The 24,141-nt window shown below is 26.8% G+C and overlaps 1 protein-coding gene across 1 annotated transcript; it reads left to right on the top strand.

The window, feature by feature from the left end:
* Nucleotides 1–22,021: 22,021 nt before the first annotated feature.
* LOC135929667 (bcl-2-like protein 2) lies at nucleotides 22,022–22,908 on the top strand. Its single transcript, XM_065466354.1, has 3 exons — nucleotides 22,022–22,510; nucleotides 22,553–22,646; nucleotides 22,692–22,908. The coding sequence occupies exons 1-3, from the start codon at nucleotides 22,073–22,075 to the stop codon at nucleotides 22,736–22,738; spliced, it is 579 nt and encodes a 192-aa protein (XP_065322426.1). The 5' UTR covers nucleotides 22,022–22,072; the 3' UTR covers nucleotides 22,739–22,908.
* Nucleotides 22,909–24,141: the final 1,233 nt, after the last annotated feature.

Genomic DNA, 24,141 nt, shown 5'->3' on the forward strand with positions numbered 1-24,141 from the left:
GAAATAATAATAAATACATAAATAATTTATGCAAGATCTAATATTAAATAACAAAATGTGTTGCAATCTATTTTCAATGTTAATGTGATTTCTGTAGTTGATAACATTAATAAAGTGTTAAGATTGACAAAATTCAAACTCATTCTAAAGAGTTTATATAAAATCTAAATACTATAAGAAGTAGGTGGTAAAGATTAATGAGGGATTTATTTCTTTTGAGGGGATTAAAAAATTACTGGGGGCTTTACCCCCAGACGCCATTTGGGCTGGCCTTCGGCCGGGTTACCTTAGTCTATATTTAGTCAAAAAATATTTTTACAAGATAGGAAGTTAATTTTTATAAAAAAAATAAGACTGTAACAAATATTAAATATATTTTTATTTGTTTATATAAAATATAATAAATTACTTATATATGTCGTATGGGGTTTCGGAATTCGTGGGGATACGGAATTTCTCAATTATAAATATATTACTAAGGGCGATTTTTGGATTTTAAAAATCTGATTTTACAGGAATTGTATTCCAGCATATGTAGATTATTTACACTATAAATTTCAACCTATTTTATCGATCGACATTTTAGTATTTTTTAATTTATACAAAAAATCCATATAAAAATTAATATAAACTAGTAGAAAGACCGTCAAAAATGACGGGGAATAAGATTTTTATTCATTTTTTTACGATAAATGTCATGCCAGAACTAAGCTCATAATATTAGGAAGGTTCATGGCAAAATTGTTTGAAATTTACAATTTGGGTACTCTACCAGTGTTGTTAAACGCTACTTTTAAAAGTAGCGTACTATCGTTTTCAAATGAGTAGCATGCTAATAGCTACTTTTTACGCTATTTTGATATTTTTTTAAAATATTTTTTGCGTAACTTTATTTCCACAAATAAAATATTGGTATAAAAACATGACATAATTTGTTATATATATAATCACTTTAATAATAATAACATTTCGGTACTCTCATCCCCAAGTCTAGACCGACAATCAGAAAGCATAAGCTTTGCCATACTAAATAATCGTTCAGCATTAGCACTTGAGGGCAACGCAGTATTAAATTTAATAAACACAATTTTTATATGAAAATCATAAAAAATATTTAAATGAATATTTTTAGATTTAAAAAAAAGCATCTAGAGGTTCAATAATATTATTATTATTTATTTCAAAAAATCGTCTATGGAAGGCCGCGGTTTCGATCTTTCTATAATATTAGTATCATGGTTAGGCATGGCATATTTAACGTTACCATCAGCCTATCAAGTTGCCCTTTAGATTCAGTCAAATTAATGTATGGCCAATTTAACTTAAAACTAGGATGAACTATAGCAACATTATCATACAGATCTGGAAATCTAATTTATATAAAGCGATTGTATTTATAAAAAAAGAAGAATACCTTTTTAATTTTCAAAATTTAAATTTATCTGATATTTAGATTCATTTATAAAAAAATATTAAAAACCTTAAATTATGGTAAATAGATATTTTTAAAATATGATTATTATACACACAACACAAGGTAATTAATAAATATTAATTTTGAATTTTATAATAATACTATATATTAATATTATAAATTGTGTTGTAAATTAAACCAATTTAAATTACGGCTAATCAAGCAATAAATCATTCATTTTATATAATTGTATAATAGAAAATAAAAATAAAAATAGTTTTGACCTTTTCTCAATGCCTTGAACAGTATATTATAAAGTTATTATGACTTTGTCAGCCAATTTTTGAGATACACCTGGTGTTGATGAATCCAAATTGCTTAATTTTGTTTGAATTAAATTTGATTTATCTTCTTCCATTACCCAAAAACTTTTGAGATATTTTTCAATCTTTATAATTTGAGGTGTAAACAGTCTAAAATTATAACAGTAATACTTAGAATAAGGAGATAAGTACTAAAAATGATTGAAATAACTATTTTAAAATGTTTTAAATAATTTAGATAAAATTTATGAATATATAAAAAAAATGATTTGTCTTTGATTTAAATTTATTTTAAAAATTAAGGATTAGCCTACACATTGATATTAAATTTGTTTAATATATTACCTTTAAATGTTTTTTCAAATTATAACTGGTCGTATGATTTGAGGATAAATTTAGCGACACATTTTGCATCGAAACCGATACTCAGTAGTATTTTTTCTCCAAGATTAAAGTATTTTTTGAATTTTGGGAAAGGATAATCTATATTTTTCTCATTTTCCAAAGAAATTTAGCTATCTTCAACAATCTCAGACATTTTTAATAACTAGATTTATAATGCTAACTAGATTTATGATGTATATTTTTAAATATAAATTTCAATTTCAAAATTAAATTAAATTAAATAAAAGGATATAATTTTAAATTTAATAAAAAATATTTTTTAATAATTTTTAGATGTATTTATTATGTAAAATTGAAAGTAGCGAGCTACCGCTATTGCTATTTTCTAAAAAAAGTAGCCCGCTAAAGCTACCGCTACCGAAAAAAGTAGCGCGCTACTATAGCGCTCTCCTTTAACAACATTGTACTCTACCCATGCTCAGGGGCGTCGCTAGCCTTTACAATCTCAGGGGGCTCAACTAAAAAAATGGCTTCGCCCCCCATATTCCCTAATTTGCGGGCCTTCGGCCCTCTTTTGCCCGGCCTTCGGCCGGGTTATATATTAATATATTTTTAAAAATTATAAAATATCTTAAAACCAAATTAATTTACTTATTTTCTTTCCTTCTGTATCTACATTATTTATAATCATGTCATTCACAATACTTTCTTCATTATTTAATAAATCTAAATAAGGTTAATTTTAAAATGTATTTAATCAAATGTAATTTGTTGTAATAAAACTTCTTTATCCAATATACCTTTATATTTACTGCTATCAAGAATCTGGCTTGTTGTAGTATCCTCTTCGGAATCCATGCCTAAAATTTTATATTTAATTATATTTAAAAAATTAATACCTTCAGAGATATCTATACATTGGATCTCACATATATCTTCAGATTGAGCCACACATATTGCTTCAATTATTTTATAAATAAAATATCTTATATATAAATTAATTTACCCATTTTCTTTCCTTCTGTACCTACATTATTTACAATCATGTCATTCATACTTTCTTCATTATTTAATAAATCTAAATAAGATTAATTTTAAAATGTATTTCATCAAATGTAATTTGTTGCAATAAAACTTCTTTATCCAATATACCTTTATATTTACTGCTACCAAGAATCTGGCTTGTTGTAGTATCCTCTACAGATTCTATGTCTATATAAAATTTTATATTTAATTTAGTTATATTTAATTTAATTATATTTAATTTAATTATATTTAAAAAATCAATACATTAGAGATATTTGTACATTGGATCTCACATATATCTTCAGATTGAGCCACACATAGTGCTTCTATTATTTTATAAATAAAATATCTTAAATATAAATTAATTTTTTACCTATTTTCTTTCCTTCTGTACTTACATTATTTACAATCATGTCATTCACAATACTTTCTTCATTATTCAATGAATCTAAATAAGATTAATTTTAAAATGTATTTCTTTTCCGTGTATTTATTTTTGTAAATATAATATACAAAAAGTAATATTCCATATTATAGTGTCCATTTTTCAAAAAAATATATAAATAAGCAAACTATTCTAAATTTATTTAGCATTTTTATTAAAATATAGTTTATTATTGAGTTAGGATAAACAAATAAATATATAAGTATCAAATTATGAAAGAATGATTGAGTAAACAATTTAGCCAATATTATCTTTATTAATGTAAAAAGAATAATAGTGTATGATTTTTTAAGATATTGACTATTTATATAGAAAATATTTACTATGTTTTATTTAGCTAATATTTTGACATCACCTTATGTGATTATATTAGAAAATTTAAAAAAAAAATTTCCATTTCTAGTGTCCTGCTCCTGAAAGGTGAAAATATATTGTAAAGCAATTTTTGCTTAACTTGAAAACTTAAGAAATCAATATTGTTTAATACTCTGGTGAAAAATGACTTAAATAGAAATTCTATAGAAATTAGGCAAATTTGGAAGGAAATAGGAAAAACATATAACTTCAATTATAATCAAGTGAAAAAGAAACCTTCCATTAAAATAGATAATTAACTAATAAATTTTTATTTTTTAAAACTTAAATGTCCAAAGTGTTTTGTTATTAATTTGTGAAAATTTTAAGGATTTTTTCAAAACATTTTGGACACAGACTTATATATAAATTTATATTTTCTTTCTTTTAACATTTTTGTTTTCAATATTTATATCTTTTAAAACTACAATTAATCGTCTTTCAACTAAATCAAAGTTTGAATTTTAAAAACTGTATAAATTATACTTTGTTCATCACCAGCTTTATTATTGAATCCTCTTCTTTGGTCCTCAAGATTATTGCTACTTTTATCTTTAGTTTTTTTCATAAAGTCTTTAATGCTTAAATTTTTAAATCGCAAAGTCACTTTATTTAAATAGTGATTTTAAACTCGGCTTACAATATTAAATTTGTTAATTTTCAATTAATAAATCTTTATATTTATTTAATTAGGGTTATATAATAATTTAATTAATAAAAATCAATTAAACTTCAACTGTTAATGCTAAATTGATATTTAAACATTATGCTTGGTATTGATATTTTATTTTTAACAAAAAATTTGATTGCAAGCTGACATAGTGAAAATATAATTTATAAGTATTAATCTAATCTAATAAAATTTAGATAGTCTTATTAATTTTTAAATAATAAAATTAAATCTATATATTACTTAATAGAATTATAATAAACAGGGGACAATCAAAAAAAGTTCTTTTTAGTTTAAGGGGATATTAAGGAACCATTAAAAAAAAAATTTTTGCTTCAGGGGGCTATTCAAATTTTTCAGGGGGCTTGAGCCCCTGCTTGCCCCCCCCCACCTCGTGACGCCACTGCCCATGCTAGAATACATTTCTTGTTAAATCGAACTTTAAATTTTTTAAATCGCTCTCGGTAAAGGATTTAGAATCAAGAGATTAATACGACATATACATATAAAAGCATGGTAATAATTTATTCCAAACAAGTATAAGAAACTTATTTATAAAAAGTAAGTAGACATATAGTTGATATTCCTCTATTATATAGAATTAGTTACAAAATACTAGGTAAAATTCCACTTTTACAGACATATTTGACAGTTAGAGAATATATTACTGTTAATAGTTATTTTACTAATCAATGCGCTTGATAATAAATATAGCAATAATTTTCATTCAAATATTTAACGCCATCTATATATTTTAAATAAATAATATTATTAAAAATTAATCTTTATATTATTCATCCTACAATGTCTTTAAAAAATATTTTTTGATGTCCTTATCAATATTTTATAGTTTTTTGTAAAATATATAATTCGCTATATTGGTAAAAATTACTTGATTGTTATATGATAATTGATAAAATTAGATATACTGTAAATCTACGACATATAATATTCCACTGTTTGTATAGTGCTTTAATTTTTTTAAATTTAATTTATGATTTAATTTTATCAATAGTTTCATAATTATATTTTAGTTTTATTAATATAAATAAATTAAAATTACTCACCATATAAAAAATATATTTAATATATTATATTAATTAATAATTTTATGGATCTATTATTAATAATTATAATACATTTCACTTTTGTATTAAGACTTATCTTTGGCTTATATTCCATTTCTTAAAAATCATTTTTGGTTTATTTTCAAAAATTTATAAATTATGATGAATAGTTTTATAAAAAAATATCAACTTTTACATTCTTTCTTTCAAATTATTGTTTAAGATATATACATACATTTTTGAGGGTCAGGGAGTGGAGGGAGGACTAAGGGGAATATTTTTTATTAGCTTAAAATGATATTCACAAAAAGTGATAAATTTCTGCAGGGGGGGATTTCCCCTTTTCTCCCCTACCCCTCTGGCTACCCCTATGTTTGAAGGGTAATCAGGTGGAGGTTTTCTGAGGATAAATTTTGAAATGAACAAATCAAATGAATCCAAGCAACCAGAGTACAATAATACCTTTTATTTTATGAAAAAAATAATAAACTGAATATCTTTATTGGAGATGGAGAGGGCCGATGCAGTTGCCTAATTTAATTAATTTTCATTTCGGATAAAAGTTTCGAGTTTTTTTCCAAATTTTGTAAAGTTGATGAACTTCCATTTTCGATAATCAATTTCTTCACATCATAATTAATGGTCTTCATGCCTTTATAATCCAATGGTCACATATTTGCATTGTGCTACTCATTGAATTTGGCAATTCTGACTAATGTTCTCTGCCACCATTAATATCAGATTGCTTAGATATAATAATATTCATTTGAAAAATTTCCACATTATACAAAATATCTATGTTATGTTTAAGTATCATATGAGACGATAATATGTATCCTCAGACAAAATACAATTTATTTAAAGTTATTACATTATAGTCCTTTAATTTTAGTGTTATAGCTTTTAATACGCATTATTTTATACAAAAATATGAAGTTTTTAATGTTTTGTCATATTTTATGATTGGCGCATTCTGGATTAAGATATTTACAATAAATCCATAATAATAATAGTTATGATTCTTATATTTGACAAAATAAAGATGTTTGGTAATTCTAGCATTAGTCAATTTTTTTAGATCCAGGTGGATGATGGGCAGAATAAAGAGGGGTATTTTGGTATATAGAGCAATGTTAGAATAGTAATAAGATAAATCCAAAAGAGATAGAGCATAAAAGATTAGACTAATATATAGGTGTGAAGAGGAGGGGGGGGGGATATATGTAAATTCTGGAGGGAGCCTGGAGATTTTATGGCCAGAGAATAATTAAAATAAAATATCTACAAAAGATAAATATATTTATTTTCTCGTCACATTCCCTATCCATCGATTTTAAAAATACGGTAGAAAGAAAAGCTTGAAAATTTTTTTATATTCGACATTATATTTTTAAATTGGGCAAACCGTTAATTCAAAGCATTAATGCCGATGACTACCTATCTCACTTTATGAGAATAAGAATAGGTATATTTTTTATAATATCATTTATATTGACCTTATCTTAAAATTTGAAAATAATTTCATAAGATTTTTGCAAATAGTCTTCTCTTTCTCGTTAAATTGTAAACATAGATTTTTTTTAAAATCTTATAAATAGACAAATCAGTGTAAATTATCTATTTTGCTTAAAATCATTCCTATCTCATGTTTATTAATATTTCCCATTTAAATTTTAGGCCTAATAAAAACATAGTAAAATTTGTTAGAAATATATTATAAATTAATTCGTATCACAAGTTAAAATATAAAAATTTTATCTATAAATACAAATACTTTTTGTTTTATAATATCTTAATTATCTTTTTATTGAACGCTTATACAATGGGATTCGTAAATAAACAGCTTCTAAATGTCCGCAAACTTGAATCGTTAAATATTTGTCACAAGAAACTTACTGAAATTCAAAAAAATCTGTGAAACCAGTTTAAATCAGACTCGTTGTTTTCAAAGAGAGGATACTAAAAAAAATAATTATAATTATAATTCTTTAAAATACTTGCTAAAAAATATTTTTTAGCATGACGTAAATTTGGCAGGATTTTGTATTACATATCATGATCAAGGTTGCCAGGTCAAAATTTTCATTGCGGGAGAAATTTAGTATTATGTGGGAGAAATATGAGAATTTCAGTAGAAATAAAAAAATTCCTAAAATGTTCCGACCTTCGGCCGAGATTTTGAATGATTTAATTATCCGCCTATTATTTTTTATAATTAGTTTATATAAATACAAAGTCTGTAAAATAAAATAACTTCTTGATTTATTAAAATACATTAATTTATAAAAAAAAAACCAGATCTTTTTTAAATATAAAAGAAGGTAAACAAGATAAAATTTTATAAAAAAAAATGATTTTTATTTTACAATTATTTATGAGAATGTCCCGCAAAACGACCGTAATTGGAAATCTACTGTGTGTGTGTGTATAACATTATAGGGATAGGCGCTTAATTATCACGTATCACGTTTAAATACATAATAAGGTGCTCTAAAAATAGGAAATAACACAGATGCACAGGGGCATCGCTAGGGGGGGGGGGCTCAGGGGCTCGAGCCCCCTGAAGCAAAAAATTTTTTTTTTAATGGCTCCTTAATATCCTTTTGAACTAAAAATAATTTTTTTTGATTGCCCACTGAATGATTTCTTTTATAATTCCATTAAGTAATTATAGATATAATTTTATTATTTAGAAAATAATAACTATTAAAATTTTTATTAAATGAAATTATTTTAATTATTAGATTAGATTAATACTTATAAATTATATTTTCACTATGTCAGCCTGCAATCAAATTCTGTATTAAATATATAATATCTGTACCAATATGGGATTGATATTTATTGCTGAGGCTAGTGGGAGAGACTGAATATCTATGGAATCTTTATTCAACTTCTATCAAATCCAAAATAATAATCAAAATATCGTCTGTAAATTAATAATCAAAAAATCATCGGTCAATAAATAATAAAATAATTTTCGAAGAATCCAAATTATCCAAAACTGAACTTTTTTGAATTAACAATGTATATATATATATATATAAAAATTAAACAATTTTCGAAGAATTAAATATATAAAATTTGCATATTTGAATATATATATAAAATTTATAGAAAAATATTATGTTCAATTTAAGATTATTTACATAGACAAATTACCCCAAAAATATTATCTTCGTCCACCATTTATTTATGAATAATCACTTTTCAAAATTAACATTCGAATTTGCATATACAACACCTCCTTCCTTTAGATCTCCCTTGCCCCCGAAATGTTCACTGATTCAACCATATTTCGCATCGGTAAATTCGTATTATTGTTCGCTGTCAACTCTACACTGGGACAATATCGTAACTTGTGTCCTCCCCCACAAGCCCAACATTCCACTCTCCTTCTTGTGTTATATGGTGCTATCCTGTGAACCCCTCTCGTTGGCGTCTCTTGTAGCCAATCTCCATATCTTTGTTTTGCTTCGTTCCTAGCGGCTTCTACCCATCTGTTGGACTCTTCTGAACCGTCAACCTCTCGGATCTCTATCTTCATTATTTTGTTACCCACTCTAACATAGGAGGCCATCTAAATCAAATACTTTATACACATATATATTCTTCGACTTTCTTCTCTAACTCTTTATAAAATATAACTCTCCTAATTAAGTCTAACATCCCTTTTATTTCCTACAACGTATGATTCTCCTACTACGTCTATCATCACGTTATTCCTTTCCAAATTATGATTCTCCTACTATGTCTATCATCAATTTATTCCTTTCTAAATTATGATTCTCCTACTATGTCTATCATCAATTTATTCCTTTCTAATTCTTCGTATAATTCTCATTTCTCTCTAAGGCCTTAAGCTTCTACACCTTACTTGCTTCAGGTGCCTTGTAAAGGTTCCTTCTTGTCCTTCAATCTTTACTTCTACTTTTTTCTTTCCTATATTTTTGCTTATTACCCCCTTCCCCCATTTAATAGGCCCATCAAACAACAATACCCACACCAAACTTCCTACTGGAAATCTTTCACTCTCTGCTTGTTCTCTCCTTATCACTTTTTCCTTTAAAAAATCTAATTCTGATCTCGTCTTTCTTCCTAAAAATATTTCTGCTGGTGACTTTCCTTTTGCTGTTTCCGTACTGTTGTATGCTAACAATGATAACCACCATTGCCCTTCTCCATATTTTGCCTTTTTCAACCAACTCTTTACTAAAGCTACCATTCGTTCAGCTTGTCCATTGCTTCTTGGGTAATAAGGTGGTGTTAATAAATGTCTAATATTCCACCTATCACAAAATTTATCAAATGCTCTACCTTTAAACGCTGGACCTCCATCTGATACTATCGTCTTCATCAAACCATATTTGCCTACAAAATCCTTTATCTTGTCTAAAGCTACTCTTGTTGATAAACCTGAAACTTGCTGACAATCTATCCATTTTGAACCTGCATCTACCATGATAAAAAATCTTTTCTTCTCATATTCTAAAAAATCTACGTGTATTCTTTCGCATGGAATGTCTGTCTTTGGCCATTTATCTTCCTTATTCTTTGCTGGAACATTAGCCCACATGTTACAGGTTTCACAGCTCCTTGTTAACTCTTCTATTTCCTTATTCATCTTAGGCCACCACATATATTCTCTTGCTTTATTTTTCATTCTTTCTATGCCTTGATGACCTGAATGTATTACATTTAAGGTTTCCTTTCTTAATTTATTCGGTATCACTAATCTATATCCTCTCAATAAACAATTGTCTTCTATATTTAATTCACTCTTAACTTTTTTAAACGCTTTATCTTCATTTTTCCATTCTATATCTCCTTTTAAACAAGCTTTAATTCTTATTAATTCTTCATCTTTTTGGGATATCTTATCTACTATATCAAATGTTATAGGTTTTTCGCTTGTATCTATTCTCACCGCTCTTATAATATTACCATTTACATTTTCTTCTTCTTCTATATATTCTAAACTATTGATTACTGGTTCTTTGTCTTCAATGTCTTTATTAAACAATCTTGATAAAATGTCCGGTAAGCAATTTTGTTTACCTTCTCTGAATTTTATTTCAAAATCGAAATTACCAACTAAAATTAGCCATTTTTGCAACCTGGGTGAAATCATAAGTTCCTTATTCTCTTTTTTAAATAAATCTACCAACGGCTTATGGTCCGTATACAATAAAAACCTTTTTCCTATCAGATATTCCTTACATTTCGTAAGCCCGAATTTCACTGCTAGAGCCTCTCTTTCTATCGTTGAGTAATTTTTCTCAGTGCTATTAAATCGTCTCGATAAAAATAAAACAGGTTTCTCCACATTATCTATCATCTGCAACAAAACTCCTCCTATACCTTCATTAGAAGCATCTACTGCTAAAATAATATTTAATTTCTCATTAAAACAACTTAAAATAGGCTTCTCTACCATCTTTATTTTCAACTTTTCGAAACTTTTCTCCTGTGCTTCTCCCCATTCAAATTTTTTATTTTTCTTTAATAAATCATACAACGGTGTAGCAATTTCTGCAAAATTTTGAACAAACCGATGATAATAATTTGTTGCTCCTAAAAACGCTTGTACCTCCGCTTTATTATTCGGGGCTCTCATATTCATGATCTTATCTATATTCTTTCCAATTGGCGTAATCTCATTTCCCTTTATAACATGTCCTAAATACTTTATTTCTTTTACTCCAAAAACGCTCTTCTTCAAATTAGCTTTTAAACCATTTTCTACTATAATATTTAACACTTTAACTAATCTCGAATTGTGTTCTTCTTCTGTTCTACCCGATATCAAAACATCATCTAAATAATACATTATTCCTTTTATTCCTTGAAATAACGCCGTCATCGTTCTTTGAAATATTGGCGCTGATATTTTCAAACCAAAAGGTAATCGACAGAATGCAAACAAACCTCTATGAGTTGTAATCGTTAGTATCTTACTTGTCTTTTCACTCACCTTAATTTGCAAATACGCATTCGAAAAATCAATCTTTGAAAACAGGGTGTCTCCTCTTAAATTCGCTAGCAGTTGTTCTATTCTAGGTAGTGGATACTTTTCATTTATTACGCACTTATTAACTGTTACTCTATAGTCTATACACAATCTTAAACTGTTATCTGGTTTCCTTATGGGCACTAAAGGTGTTGCCCATTCACTATACACTATTGGTTTTATTATTCCGTCTCTTGACCATTTATCTAATTCTTTATCTAATTCTTTATCTATCTCTTCTATCCAAGAAAACGGTAATCTTCTTATGCCGCAAAACTTAGGTCTATAATTTTCTTCTAATAGTATATCTACTTCAAAATTTTTCAGAGTACCTAATTCTTCTTTAAAGACTTCATTATACCTATTCAAAATAATCTTTATTTCTTTGTCAACCATATCTTCAACAACATTCTGATCTACCATATTATTAATTTCTTGTTTAATTTCGACTGAATTTACCTCTATTATCTTTGTATCTCTTGTTTTCTTATTTTCTTCTAAGTTGCTTCTATATTTAATCAAAAATTCTGGTGTTCGATTTTTAAGTTTATCGAGAACTAATTCTTGTTTATCCTCTATAATAGGTAACTTAAATCTATCGAAATCTATCATTTCACTATTTTCTTCATTACTTACAGGGATAGTGTCGAAAAATTTCCACCAATTATAAACTGGACCTAACGTTCTTATATCATACCATCCTAAAATCGGTTCAATCTTCAACGTCGTTATCCACAAATTTATACTTTTATTAACTCTTGGTAACCTTACCCTATAATACCCTAAAATTTTCACCATGCTACCATCCAATTGTTTGGCTCTTATCTTTTTAGTAACAAACTCTTTCTCTGGCCAAAATCTCATAAAATCCTTTATACTTATTAAACTAATTTCTGCTCCTGTATCTAATAAAAAACAAATTTCTGCTTCCTCCATGTTTATCTTTACTCTAGGGCATCTATTTTTCATTAAAAAATTCTCTAATTCCATCTTTAGTACGTATATCCTAGTTGCCTTTTTAATTCTATATATTTCAAAATCTCTACTTTTTATCTTTATATCACTTCTATTAATATCGCTTGAATTATAATTATCAACGTTAAAGCACTTTTTATCATCGCAAAATTTCTCGTTCTTATTACCATAATTATTTTTACTTGCACTAGCATTATCAACATTATCCAAATTATCATTATTAAAATTAAAATCTTTATTCTTATTTTCTACTAAATTATCAACGTTAAACAAATTATTATCATTACCAAATTTATCATTATAATTAAAATATTTATTCTTACCTGAACTAGAATTATCAACCTTAGAAAAATTATTATCATTACAACATTTATCATTAAAATTAAAATATTTATTCTTACCTGAATTAAAATTATCAACCTTAGAAAAATTATTATCATTACAAAATTTATCATTAAAATTAAAATATTTATTCTTACCTGAATTAAAATTATCAACATTAGAAAAATTATTATCATTACCAAATTTATCATTAAAATTAAAATATTTATTCTTAACTGAATTAAAATTATCAACATTAGAAAAATTATTATCATTACAAAATTTATCATTAAAATTAAAATAATTTCTCTCTTAGTCATTTATTGCAATTTTCTTGTGTGTGTCCTTCTTGAGTTATTGCACCTTACAATTGAATTGTTTACTCTGCAACTTATAGCCACATGGCCATTCTTGCCACACCTCGCGCATCTTAGATTCTTCGTTATCTCACACTGGCGCGACATGTGGCCCGGCTGACCACAACTATAGCAAATTATCTGTCTGTAATTATCCGTTCGTATGAAGTTGTTTATATTTCTTTTCTTATCTTCCTCTCTTAATATATTCTTAATATTTTCTAACTCTTTAATCTCTATCTTAACGTAAGTCGTATTTCTTCCTATAATTAAACCTAACGTGAAACTTAAAATTAGCACCAAAAATATAATTATACTTATATTTTCAAGTATTAAACTTAATAAATTTATTTGCGTAATATACATTAAAGTGTACTCAATAACCACTTGATTAAAATAATTTTAACTAATCTTAAACAATTAAATAAATATAAACATACGAATAAAACCAATACCAAGATCCAAAATTTATATAACATCAATAAGAGAACCGAAATTATCAAATTTTTATATATATTTTTTATTATTTTTTTTTACCTTGTTCCAATGTATAATTTGACTGACTTTTGATCTTCTAAAGCCTGGATCAATCGCTGTAAGGCACCACTGTACCAATATGGGATTGATATTTATTGCTGAGGCTAGTGGGAGAGACTGAATATCTATGGAATCTTTATTCAACTTCTATCAAATCCAAAATAATAATCAAAATATCGTCTGTAAATTAATAATCAAAAAATCATCGGTCAATAAATAATAAAATAATTTTCGAAGAATCCAAATTATCCAAAACTGAACTTTCTTGAATTAACAATGTATATATATATATATATATAAAATTAAACAATTTTCGAAGAATTAAATATATAAAATTTGCATATTTGAATATATATATAAAATTTATAGAAAAATATTATGTTCAATTTAAGATTATTTACATAGACAAATTACCCCAAAAATATTATCTTCGTCTACCATTTATTTATGAATAATCACTTTTCAAAATTAACATTCGAATTTGCATATACAACAATATCAATAACTCACTAAATATTAATTTAGCTTTAACAGTTGAAGTTTAATTGACTTTTATTATTTAAATTATTATTTAACCCTTATTTGAAAATTAACAAATTTAATATTGTAATTAGCCGAGTTCAAAATGACTAATCAACTGTATATTTATTAAATTATATTATCATACCTTAAAAATATTTTCAAGGTAGTAGATATATAGTTTATAATCCTCTACTATATACAGTTTTTTATAAAATATTAGATATAATGCCACATTTATAGACGTATCGTATTTGACAGTTATATAATATATTACAATTAATATTATAATAAATTTTACTAATAAATGGTTTTGATAATAAATATAATAACAAATTGCATTCAAGTATTTAACGCCATCTATTTAGTTATAAATAATTTTAAAAATTAAACATTTAATTATTCATCCTGCAATAGATGTAATAAATTTGATATCTTTTCTTCTCTTTTTTTACGTGTTTTTAGGAAAGCTATTTTATCTTTTTCGAAAAACAATCTTGAGTTATTTTTTTAATACAAGTATATTTTTGATATTATTACAAACTACTATTATTTTGAGATATAATATATCAAGGTGGTGCGACAATAAGTAAAATCTTAATTGTTATATCATATCATTCTGCTCCTTATTTTATAGTTAGAAAACATTTCATTTCTAATATGGCATTGCCGTATAAATAACTCCAGGCTTCAATATATGCATTATTATTTCTTCCAAAGATTATTAGTGTTTTTATTTTATCAATTTATCCAACATAATAAATTCTGATATTAGTTTACATCGTGAGTTTCATGGCTATTACTGCAAATCAACCAGCATCTATTATTTGTGTTGCTATGTAATTTAAGATTATTACTATGCGGCTGAGAGCATATAATTGCATATTTTAGATAAACAATAATGGTCAACTTATATATCATTTAAAATAAAAGATAATCTTTTAGAAATTTAATATCTCACAATAATTTTCTCGATTGCTTATCTAGCTTCCATCATGTCATCTAAGAGGAAGGTCTAACCACCATATAGTTTTATGATTTGGATTGGTCGTTTATACTCTCTCATTCAAAAATTGTAGATTGGGTTTAGGCCAATAAATTTTTCCTTATTAGTCCATTCTATAAAACATTGTCTAAAATGGTAACAGAGAGCTATACTAGTTTGATAACCTTTTGTCAATGTAAGTTGCTAAAAATTATATTTTTGCATTATGTCGTTTTTTATTCAAATGAATTAGTTACTATTATATCAAAGTTATATCGATGTGCATTATCTCAAAATTGTAATTAGGAGGCATTAATTATCAGTAAAATCTTCTATAAAATCAATAAAAAATTCTTAGCTTTCAGTATATTTTTTTTATCTAGATTAGAAATAAAGTATTACTTTAAATGACATAAAGCACACTTTTAAATTTATGTTGGGGGGAGGGTTACCTTATTCTCGTAAAAACTTAACCCAAAATGTCCGCTCCATACTTACAACCATGAGTGAGTGAGACCAGGAAGACTAATATATTTTCTATCACATCAGATAGAGGTTACATGCTTATTAAATAAACAATACGTAATAAAATATTCTTAAAACATTCGCGTTTATGATTTAAGAAACTTCGGTTGGTAAATTGATATTGAATATATCAATTTCACTTAAAATGAATTCACAATTTTCGCGATCATGCGCTCGCTATAATAATTTCGCGCAAATACATTCGCGGTAGAAAATTCGCTATAAATGGTTCACGATTAAAGTTTCGCTATAACGAGTTCGCGATCAAAGTTTCGCTAAAATGTAATCGCGGTTTAGGTTTCGCGGAAATAAATTCGCGATAATGAGTTCGCGATCAAAGTTTCGCCAAAATGTATTCGCTATAAAGTATTCGCGGTTAAAGTTTCGCGAAAATAAATTCCCTATAAAGAGTTCGCGATAATATTCGCTATAAAGTATTCGCGGTTAAGGTTTGGCGGAAATAAATTCGCGATAATAAGTTCGCGATATTGCCTTCGCTATAAATGTTTCGCGGAAAAAAATTCGCTGAATTGGTTTCGCTATATTACCTTCGCTATAAAATTCCTTCGCAATAAACGACATTCGCTATAAAAGTTTCGCGAAAAAGTGTTTCGCGATAAAAGTTTCGCTGAATTGACCTGATACGTATTTTATAGGTTATTGTTACTTGCAACTATTGTTGCATTTAAAAAATTATAAAAAAAGTAAAATTTTCATTTTTTAAAGAACGCTACTGGAAATTATGAGATAGATACAACTCTTGCAGGTATAAAATATTATTTATTATTATTACATACCTTTTGTTAGTTTACCATCATCTTCTAATTCCTTAGAATTAGTTAAAAATTTAAAAATGCCTGAAAAAATAAATAGAAAAAAATGCAGTACACTATTTTTAACAAAAAAAAGCTTTAAATAAAGAAATAGATAATGAAATCGATCTTTCTATAATGCAGGATATTACGAATCAAGAAAATCTACAATTATCCAAAGAGAATCTAGAACTACCCAAAGTAAATCTACAATTATCCAAAGAGAATATAGAACTACCCATACAGGATCAATTACAATTACCTAAAACCTTGTCATTTCACAAATTGCATTCAAAATTATTATAATTGTATCTATTTTTATTATAATAATATATTTAAATAGTGTAATCATATTTAAAATACAAATGTTATGAAAAAGAAATAAATATTTGCTTAAAAAGAGTCTCAATTTATCCAGTTTATTGTAATGCTTATAGTATAAAAAGAATTAAGATATAATCTATTTATCTAAGTTTTGAGTTGTTTTTTTGGTCATTTTCATGGAATTCTTCTGCTATTATCTATTTTTAGTGTAGACTAAATATATATTGTGAAAATTAGATTAAACATGAAAAATTTAATTAATTAGAAAAATATTTGTTTATGGAGTCTCAATTTATCCAGTTTATTGTAATGCCTATAGTATAAAAAGAATTAAGATATAATCTATTTTGTTTTTTTGGTCATTTTCATGGAATTATTCTGCTGTTATCTATTTTTAGTGTAGACTAAATATATATATTGTGAAAATTAGATTAAACATGAAAAATTTAATTAATTAGAAAAAAAACATATTTATAATTTATAGTTTAATAAAAATATTCTTATGAAGAGTCTCAATTTATCCAGTTTATTGTAATACCTATAGTATAAAAAGAATTAAGATATAATCTATTTATCTAAGTTTTGAGTTGTTCATTTGGTCATTTTCATGGAATTCTTCTGCTATTATCTATTTTTAGTGTAGACTAAATATATATTGTGAAAATTAGATTAAACATGAAAATTTTAATTAATTAAAAAAAAACATATTTATAGCTTAATAAAAATATTTGCTTATGAAGAGTCTCAATTTATCTAGTTTATTGTAATGCCTATAGTATAAAAAGAATTAAGATAAATTTTGAGTTGTTTTTTTGGTCATTTTCATGGAATTCTTCTGCTGTTATCTATTATTCGAAATTATAGCTTAAAAAAGAAAATTTAATAAAAAAAATATTGACTTTACGTGATGAGTGATATATAGCGCATTCGCCCTCTAACGTTCAATACACAACAGAGCAACGCTAGGTTTTCCTCATTTCCATCTAATTGGAATTTATTAATTTGGGGGAAAAAAAAAATATGAGGAGCCCTCCACACGTTTGTGGGCAAGCCGCACGTACTTGCCCGCACAACATTTATAAGAAATGTTATTAAAACGTCTATAGGCTTAGAGGAAAAGAGCGGGACCAAAAAATAGCCTATATCCAAGAACTGCTTTTAAAATTAATTACTTTAAAGGTGGGAGGTGGATAATTTAACTTAAAAAGTTTTACTGTAAGTTTATTTATTTTAGAGGTAAAAAAGAAAATACTTTCGAGAGGAATAAATCCACATGAGAAATCGAAGAAGAAAAGTAAGAAAAAGGTATGTGAACAAGAGATCCCTAGGAACAATTTTCATCTGAAATATCTATCTTTGATGCGAAAGAGTTTTCTGATAGACCTTTTGCAATTATTAAGCTTTATAAATTGTTTCATGTTTACATTCAGCTCCATCACGTCTTTTATAGCTTTGTAATACCATAACGATTTATATTTAGTATACTGTTTCCCTTTATGTGTATATAACCAAACGATAGCATCATGTGCAAGGTTGTGATCTGAATTCCTTATTATATGGGCTAGGAACTGTATCCGACGTTTTTTTAACGTAATATTTATCGGAGTGTGGCTAGATTTCCTCCAAAGGTTAGAGTTAGAGATAACTCTGGGATAAAAAATACCATTTATAGTTCTCAGACAATTATTTATAAAGGATTGAATGCGTCTTAAGTCAGTCTTCTTAACTTCCCATATGTCACTTCCGTATAATAAAATGGGGATAATAGTAGAGTTGAATAGCCTCAACCTCGTAAAAACCGATATTTCCATAGACAGATTTTCATGTACATATAGAACGCTCTTTTGGCTTTTTGCGTTCTAATCTTCATTTCCTCTTTGCATTCCCCCTTGTTATTGAGCATCACACCCAGGTATTTGATATTATCTACTTTTTTGATAACGTTCCCGCCTACCAAAAGATTTTGGAGCGGTGGTGTATTTGGCGAGGAAAGAATAACCGTTTTATTGAAATTAATTTTTAAACCAACTCTGAGGCTTATGGTTTCGATAAGGTAAATCAGACTTACAGTCTCTTCAATATTTTTTGATATTACAACAATATCGTCGGCATACGAAACGATCTTATTAACAAAGTGAAAATTTTCATTAGACCCAAAGTCAGCCAAGTCTGCAGCAGCATTTACCTCCTTTATGACTTTATCTATTATGATGTTAAAGAGAAGCGGTGATAAAGTGCAACATTGTTTTTCTCCCTTTTTTATCTTGAAGGAGGGTGATATTTTATCGTTTGTTTTAAAACATGAAGTTAATTTGGAATAATGATTCCTTAAGATGGATGGAGATAATATTTTGTTCGACACCGCATTCTGATAGTGCTACCCATAAGGCGTTATGATCTACATTATCAAAGGCCCTACTAAAATCAATAAAAGTGTAATAAGACGGAATCCTGTATTTCCAGCACTTTTGCATAATTATTTTCAGCGATAAAATAGGTTCCAAAATATTTTTATTTGGCCTATATGCGAAGATATATTTAGAAAGAAGATGGGGTTTAGAAGTTAAGATCCTGTTCTTGATGAGTGTCATAAAGACTTTCGATACACAGGAGGTCAGAGCTACTGCCCGATAGTCCGCGAATTTCTTAGGTTCCTTGATTTTCGGGAAGTTGCACAGGAGAGATTTATTCCATTCTGTCGAAGTTTTCCCACTTTCCCAAATTTTATTAAAGAGAGCAAGGAGAAAAGAAGAGATTATGTTCGGGGATATTTTTAAATATTCAGCAGTAATGTTATCCAAACCCGGAGCTCTATTGTTCCGTAGTTTCTTTACAATGTTTGAAATTTCATTTGAAGAGAAACCAGCCGGGGATATAATTGTATGAGAATTCATAGTAGTTAAAGGAGTAGCCTTGCGGGAGTCGAAAATCGACATATAATGATCCAGCCATAGTGCCATTTGCTCATCTTGGTCTGTTATGGTTTTCCCATTCGCTAAGACAATCATAGGGAGTTTCACGAAGCAACTGGATTTGCAGAAGTACTTTAATTTTTTATATGCATCGTAGATCCTGTTCTCTTTCATATCTTTATCAATGTCAGCCGCCTTTTAGCTATAAAAATTCTCCTATCTTTCCGTAGTAATCTTTTAATGTCTTTCCATAAATCAATGTTAGAGCTGTTCGTCATTCTTAGTTGATATATCTTCTCAAGAGTTTCATCAGACATCCATTCTTTCCTAGATACAATATTTACGTTTGGCAGTCTCTCATAAGATTCCGCTAGTTCTTTCTTAAAAAGTTCCCAACAATCTTCAACGTTTCCATTTCTGGTAACATTAATAAAGGTTCCTTTTTTCAAAATAAGGGATTGTTCAAAGAGAGTTTTATTTCCATGCAATAGAAACTTATTTGATTTACGTGGAAAAATTATATTGGACGAGGTAACATTGATGGCCATTAAGTTAGGAATACTATTATTATGGTATCCCCAGATTTTTTTATTTTTATAACTGCAATAACCATATTATGATCAGATATATTGACCCTGGTAGATGCTTTAACATCCACAAACCAACTATGAATATTAGAAATAAAGAAGTCAATTTGAGATATCTGCCTGCCCCTCACAAAGGTATATTTGTTGATATCACGATGGCAGAAAAAAGTATTTTCTACCTTAAAGTTTTTGTTACTGCAGTAATCTAGGAATTTTATGCTGTCTACATCATTAGATTGTTGAATGGCAGCTTGCCCAATAACTCCTCTACTTATATATTCACTGTCTTTACCTATTTTCATATTGAGATCACCCAGGATTATTACGTTATATCTATTTGAGAGAGAGTTTAATATATTTATCATTTCGTCCAAAAAAATTTTCCTCATGTTCCTATTAGATGGGGCATAAAAATTCACAACAATAGTGGGTCTAAACTTGATATTCAGATATAGAAGTCCACACCTCTCCGACACAGGTACAAATTTTATAATGTATTTATGTAAACGTTTCTTAGTCAAAAAGGCGATTCCGGCCCAACTATTTGAAGTGGTTCCCGAACAAAACATCTTATATACACTAAAATTTGCCGTACTGTTACCTGGGCAATGAGTTTCCTGGATGCCTATTAAATCTACTCCTTCTGCTTCCAACAATCTTAAAAGAACCGTCAATTTATTATTTAGTCCATTTATATTTAATGAAGCTATTTGCAACTTTCCTGTGAATAATTCCTAAACAAACCAACCGTGAGTAATATGAATACAGAAAAGATATAGAAATTTAAATTAGAAAATCCTACCTTGAAATAAATTTAGGCATGAGTAATGCGTGAGTAATATGGATACAGAAAAGATATAGAAATTTAAATTAGAAAAATCATACCTTAAAATAAATTTAGGACAAAAAACAAATACTTTGTCCTCTATTTAACCTACCATGCTTAGATAATTCATAAAGAAAAATAATTCCAAAAAAAAACACTAATAGTCGAATAGACTCCTATTTATTAACATTTTATTTCTAGTGGTAGTGTTCGAACTACTTATGCATTAAGGGTAGTTTAAACTACTTATTTAATTCTCATAAAAAGAAATCATGAAAAAGTATAATAATACATTGTTAAATTAATTATAAAAAAAAATGGAGAGCTAATTTTTAATAAAATAATTTTTATTTATGAAAAAAAATATATTTATTTATAAATAAAAAAAAAATTATTTGAAATAAATAAATATTGTTAATGGTAAAAAAAAACAACATGCGTTCTTTAAAAAATCTTTTTTTATAATTTTTTAAATGCAACAATAGTTGCATAGTAACAATAGCCTATTTTATATAATAATAATAATAATTGACAGCCCTTCACTTCTTCAACGTCATCACGACAATAGCTATGTGTTTTATTTTACCTGATATATATATTCATCTATCAAAATTGATCATGAGATTTACAAACCTACATTCTGTCAGATAACATGACAGCTTCTCGTTATCTTTTCAGAAGTCTCGGTATCATTTATTTTTTGTTCGCTCCTATGGACATCTGAAAGAGGCAAAAATTAATGACCCTGCCTGTATGCTATAATGAAACCAGTATTCTTGTCTATGATTATATAGCATATGTGTTAAAAAAACATGGATATTCATACTTATATGTATCAGATAAAGAATCCGATTCTAAAGAAGTTTTATACACACTAAAAGAATTATCTGATGAATTTGAAACCCGATATAAGGATGTATTTGAAGGTCTTTGTGTGCAATTAAATATTATAAGTGTGCAAACAGCTTATCCATCATTTGTCGCTGTTGCTAAAGAACTCTTTAAGGATGGAGGAATAAAATGGGGGAGAATTACAGCTCTCTTTGTGTTTTCTGGTCAACTTTGTTTAGAATGCATTAATAAAGACTTACCACAACTAGTGGGACAAATTGCTATTTGGTTAAGTCAATTTGTTGAAAATAATCTTTCAGAATGGATCGATGAACAAGGGGGATGGGTAATATTATACCAATTAATTATACTAAAATTGTATATTCAGCAAGGTTATGTAGAGTTCTATCAAAAATGTCCAAACATAAAAAGTGAGAATACTTGGCCAACTATTACAAATTTTATATGCGGTATTGCAGCAGGTTTAAATCACCAATAATATATAACATTACCTAAATTATATTTAGGCGCATTGGGGGCTATAACCTTAAAAAATTGGTTCAATACCTCATGAAAAATATAAGTTAAAAAGCATTGCATTTATTTTCTGTGTAAATATATTTATTTGACAACATGCTTGTACATCAAATATCTGACCATTGATTTATATTATAAAAATTATTTATTATAGAAAAAAAAACTAACTTTTAATGTGTTACCATTAAAATATAGGCAAATAAAATTAAGCACAGTATAATTTAATACAATTTTTTTTAAAAATCAAATAACAATTACAGATTTATAATAAAAGTTTTAAGTGAATATTATTATAATTTCTTTAACATATAATAGTGCATTACATATAAAGGGTTGATGCTTCAGGAGATCTATTTAGGAAATTATTGAAAATAGCTTAAACCATGGGCTAATTTAATATAAAAGGGTCATATTTCTCCATACTTGAAGTTATTACACAACCAATAAGACTCAAATGGCAAATGAACATGGCAATTTTCTATACCTAATGAGTTTCTTATTGATCTTGATAAAATTCCAAGTTAAGTTTGATCCATTCAAAAAACTTATGTTTTTAGATAAATAAATAATTAATGTAAAATTAATTTAATTCTATAATATTTAATGCAAGAACATTAGAAAAAGTATTTTCATTATTTGAGATAGTTCGTTCATGTAAGAACTGGAAATAGATAAAAACTAGTTTTCTTATCTAAGTTTAAATTCAAATATCAATGTTGAGGCCATATATATTACTTGTGTATTGGTTATTTTAATCAGCATTATATAAAATTAGGGTGTGAATATCTGTATTTAAAATGCAAATACCTTTTTTTTGTATTTAATATTTAGTTTAATAATGAGTATTTATATTAAAATATACTAAAAAAATATTTTGTATTTATTACAATATCAAATAAATATAAATACTATTAAAATATACATAGACTTTTAAGTCATGATTGATTTTTGAAAATGATAAGATATATAGGACCTTTTAAATGCATTTTATTAGAAATTTTATACTTAAAAAACATATCTTTATAATACAAAAAAATGTATATATTATAGTAATAAAAATATAATATAATCTTTTAATTGAAAGAGTAATAAAACAAAAAGGTTAATAAACTATAATAGTAATAGAAAATGGTTATACGAATTATATTAAGATAAGAAAAATAAAGGTAAAATTTGAATATAAGAAAAAGGGCAAAATTATACTAAACATTTTAACTTTGATACCACTAGGGAATTTCTTCCTGTTGGATAAAATGTTTTCAGGAGTTTGGTCTACAAAATCAGTGTTAGGCTAGGACAAAGGGTCTGCAATCATGCCTGCCATTGAAGGGTCTATGATAGTTTCCTTGCTGTGAACATCCTTTTACCTTTCTTTATTATCAAGTGATTCCTTTTAATTTCAATTTCCAAATCTTTGGGAGCTAGTTAGTTTAAAAGTGA

The sequence above is a fragment of the Gordionus sp. m RMFG-2023 genome, chromosome 5, assembly GCF_954871325.1.
Source record: "Gordionus sp. m RMFG-2023 chromosome 5, tfGorSpeb1-WG-v2, whole genome shotgun sequence".
NCBI lineage: Eukaryota > Metazoa > Nematomorpha > Gordioida > Chordodea > Parachordodidae > Gordionus > Gordionus sp. m RMFG-2023.